The sequence below is a fragment of the Calidris pugnax genome, unplaced genomic scaffold (genome assembly GCF_001431845.1).
Source record: "Calidris pugnax isolate Ruff unplaced genomic scaffold, ASM143184v1 scaffold344, whole genome shotgun sequence".
Lineage (NCBI taxonomy): Eukaryota > Metazoa > Chordata > Aves > Charadriiformes > Scolopacidae > Calidris > Calidris pugnax.
Genome location: NW_015091058.1, coordinates 81,908 through 86,092, shown reverse-complemented (window position 1 = coordinate 86,092; position 4,185 = coordinate 81,908). Strand labels below are relative to the sequence as shown.

Genomic DNA, 4,185 nt, shown 5'->3' with positions numbered 1-4,185 from the left:
ACGGGGCATGGCGGGGCGGGCGGGCGGCACGGCGGCGGACGAGCTGGCCAACGCCGCGGCCCGCGGCGACCTGCAGCGCCTGAGGGAGCTGCTGGACGGCGCGGCGGACCCCAACGCCGTCAATTCTTACGGCCGGACCCCCATCCAGGTAGGGACGCCCGAGGGGATGCGGGCGGCGGGGCAGGGACAGCGGCCGCTCCGTGCCCGAGGAGCGGCGGCAGCGGCACCGGGACGGCACCCTGGCGGCGGCCGCCCCCCGACGGCTGGGCTCGGTTGCTGCCGGAGAGGCGGTTCCTGTCGCCTTTCTGGAAAGGCGAAAGTCTGCGACGGCCGCAACAGAGAGGTTTTAGTCTTAGCAACCCTTGACTTTACTTTAACCAACTGAGATAGGATGACTCAAAACCGAGAACTTTAATGCTCATCTCGCAATAAACGTGCAATAAAAAGTAACGCGTCACCTTTTCAGAAAGAGTTACCCTTTCGTCGTACCTCGTTTTCTGCTTTCTGCATCTATGTAGTATTTTTCCTCGCCTCTCCCATGAAAAAGTATGTTCCCCGATTCTCACGATGTATTCACCGGCTTTACCATCAGAAATATCGGGGTGTCCTAGCCTTGCCCAGCAGATCCTGCAGGTACACAGCTAGCAGTCCCTCTGGGGCTCAGTCCGCCCACATTTTACAGCCGCGTGAAGGTGTAGGTAGATGTAGTGCCCGGTGGAGTCGTCCATACTGGATTTATAAAGCCGTGTTAATTTCCGAGGTAGTTCTAGCCAGCTTCTTCTTAAATTTTCGAAATAAAACGAAACTGGGATAATCTGACAAGCTATATTTAAGTTTTACGGCCAGAGCTTGCGAAACTCTCTCCTGCAAAATGTCGGTGCACCATTTCACTCGAAACATGTATCTGTTGCCGTCCTCCGACATGTTTATTTTCTGCACCTCTGCGCGGCAGGGATTTAGCCCCTGCGCTGAAGGCGCTGCGGAGGGCGCCGGGGGAAACGCAGCTCAGAGGACGGCGAGGCAGAGGGGGAGGGCTCACGGGCGTTTTGGTGCTGCACTAGGCGGGGGGGTCAGCCTAAAAGTGCTTTTTCAGCATCTCCTGGGGGCGAGGGAAGCGCGGGCGCCGCGCTGCGGGGAGGGCAGCTTCCCTGCACACGAGTATCCCCCTTGCCAGGGGCCTCTTGGAAAAGCATCCCGGGTGGGGAGCGGGACGGCGGCACCCCTACGGGAGCCCCTCCACCGGCATGGCTCCGCGCCGGCCGTTGGAAAGCGGCCCTCGGTTTCTGCGCCGGGTTGCGGCAGGAGAAGGGCCCCTCAGTCCCCCCCAGTCCCCCCGACCCCTCCGCAGGCGCGGTGCGGGGCGGCGCTGACGCTGTCTCTCCCCGCAGGTGATGATGCTGGGCAGCCCGCGGGTGGCCGAGCTGCTGCTGCAGCGCGGAGCCGACCCCAACCGCCCCGACCCGCGCACCGGCTGCTTCCCGGCCCACGACGCGGCCCGCGCCGGCTTCCTGGAGACGCTGGCGGCCCTGCACCGCGCCGGGGCCCGCCTCGACCTGCCTGACGGCCGCGGCCTCCTGCCCCTCGACGTGGCGGCGGGGGGTCCGCACGGAGCGGTGGCCCGCTACCTGCGCCACCCGCCGCCCCGTGGCTAGCCTCCCGTGGGGTCACCCCTCTCCCTTAATTTATTGCCCGCGTCCGCCTGGCGAGACACGAAGTCCAGCAGCCCACCGAGGCGCCGTCAGTAATTTCCGGGTCTCCTCTCCATGCTCGGATGCACGAAGGACCGGCGGGACATGTGTGGTTTTGTACACTATATTTTGCACATGTGTGTTTATCCTGCACTTGAAACCCCACGCCCGGCCGCGTCCCGTCTCGTGTCTCCTCCAACATTTTTTGTTGTTGTTGTTCTCACGAGAGAGTTCAAACACTGTGAAGAGAAATAAATATGAAGGATAAACCCCCGCACAGAGATGGCACAATAAACCCCCTGCGTTTCGACAGGACGGCATCTGGGCTTTCTTTTTACCCTCCTCCCCGGGGGTCCCCCTTCCCCCGTCGGAAGGGAGGCTGCGGGCTCTCCCGGCACCGAGTCGGTTGCTCCCCGTTTTAACTTCAGACTCAAGACAAATGGGACTCGAGGGGCTCTGAAGCCGATCTCTGCCTCTCGCTAGTGACACCGGCCGGGACAGCGGGGAACTGGGGCTTCCTGCTGCTCTTGCGGCTTTGGCAAATACCTTCACACAGTCCGCGCAGGGTGCTGTGCATGTCTGTGCATGGGCCGGCTGCGCATCCGCGGCTCGTCTGAGGAAGGCTGTAAACACGGGACCTGGGAGGAGAAAATAAAAAAGAGGGGTTTGTGTCTCTGCAAGCCCGATGCCGCCCTCGCTCGAAGTGATCGGTGCTTTACCAGCTTGCAGGTGACCTTCCCTGCGTTACTGTGAGTTCAACAGGCTTTTGAAGAAATCACGATGGCTGCAAAATGAAGGCGGCGTGGAACTTTTTTTTAAAAAAAACAAACAAACAAACAAAAAAAAAACAACTAAAAACGGTACGTCTGCCCTCGGCCGCAGGCTTTCCCAAGCTGCTGGGAGGTGGCACGTTTGGTAAAGAAACCAACAAGTCGTTGTGACAACGAGTAGTTCTAACGGCTGCGCTGCTGGAGGAAGAAGGGGGAAGAAGGGTAGATTAATTACCTGGGAGCCCATCCGTCTTTCACTGACCGCTCCGGGGCGGGCAAGCCGGGAGACCCTGCCTCCTTCCCGTACCCCCACTCCGGGCTGCACCTCTCGGGGGCACGCAGAGGAGCAGAAGAAGAAGAAGAAGAAGAAGGAGCAAGGCGCGGCAGAGGGAGAGTCGCCTGGTCGCCTTCTCCAGAGCCAGTCTTGGGCGCATCACAGAGCTGCCCGTGGAGAATCACCGGCGAAAAAAAGGTTTCTCTTCGTTTTGCATTCCCGCCGAGTGCCCGACTGCCAGATATTTCATACATAAGCATTAAAAATAATATATACACTTTTATACAACCTATCGGATTATGTTATTTATTACAACACGCTTTCATACAATGTGTGCTTTATAATTATTTTGTGTAAGTTGGCACGCTGTGAATATGTAGTCACGCCACTCATGTATGTAATACATCTATATAAAAATATGCGTAATATGCGTACATATAAAACCATTCTCATTATATATTAAGCCTACATATTTACTTATCAATTATTTTATATGTAATATACTTAGTTTATATGCACATAATGTTATAATTAAATATGTACAAAACCCTCACATTATATTTAGTCTATATTCATGATTGTTCATTATAAAGACGCCTAGAATATATATTTTATACATATCTTTAAATAGAAAATACATGCAATTACAATATGCGATCATAACACCTTATGAAACTGTACCGTTGTATTCTGTCTTAGTACATGGGACAGCCATAAGCAAGCCAAGGACAACATTGAGGAAAACAGCAGCCAAGAACCTGTATCCCACACCTGAGGGAACTGGGATGGAGCCGGGACCAGGCACCGAGACACGGCAAGGCTAGAGCGTCACCACTCTCTTTACAGAAAAGTAAGGGTCTAATAAACTGTGCTTCCCACCCTAGTTAGACCAATATTTATATTTTTAAAAGTCGGTTTCTCCAAGAACGGGAATTCGACTTAAATTTTTTTTGTATTTCCATTTCGGCTTATGAAACAACAGTAACAACAACAACAATAATTAACAGCAATAATAGCAGCAATAATAGCAGAAATAATAATAACGCATAAAACCGTCAGGGAAATAACAGACTTCCCTAGGCTGACCACACCAAACGAGTAGAATATGCCCTCAAAACCCAGCAAGGCTAAACGCCTAATTGCTCCAAATCTAATTGACGCCGCGGGTCCGGAGCCCCTGCCCGGGACAGGCCCACGGTGGGGGCTACTCACCCCGTGGGAGGCTGGGGGTCCCTGGTGCCACCCCCCCCGGCCGCGAGAGCTTCCACCGGTGCCTTTTTCTTCTGGCAGGAGCGTCGGCTCCAGGGCTTGGAGTCCTCCCCGAAAAGAATAGTAATTATTAGCAACAAACCATCACCACCGTCACCAGCAGCAATGCACATTTTTAGGCAGCCCTAAAAGCATTAACCTTCAGCGTGGCAGAAAGCTCGCCCTTTTTATTTTTAATACTGCA

The 4,185-nt window shown here is 54.7% G+C and overlaps 1 protein-coding gene across 1 annotated transcript; it reads left to right on the top strand.

Annotated features, from left to right (window-relative positions):
- Positions 1–7: 7 nt before the first annotated feature.
- On the top strand, positions 8–3,276 carry CDKN2B (cyclin-dependent kinase inhibitor 2B (p15, inhibits CDK4)). The gene is made up of 2 exons (XM_014956653.1): positions 8–148; positions 1,389–3,276. Exons 1-2 carry the CDS (start codon positions 8–10, stop codon positions 1,650–1,652), a joined length of 405 nt encoding a protein of 134 aa, XP_014812139.1. The 3' UTR covers positions 1,653–3,276.
- Positions 3,277–4,185: the final 909 nt, after the last annotated feature.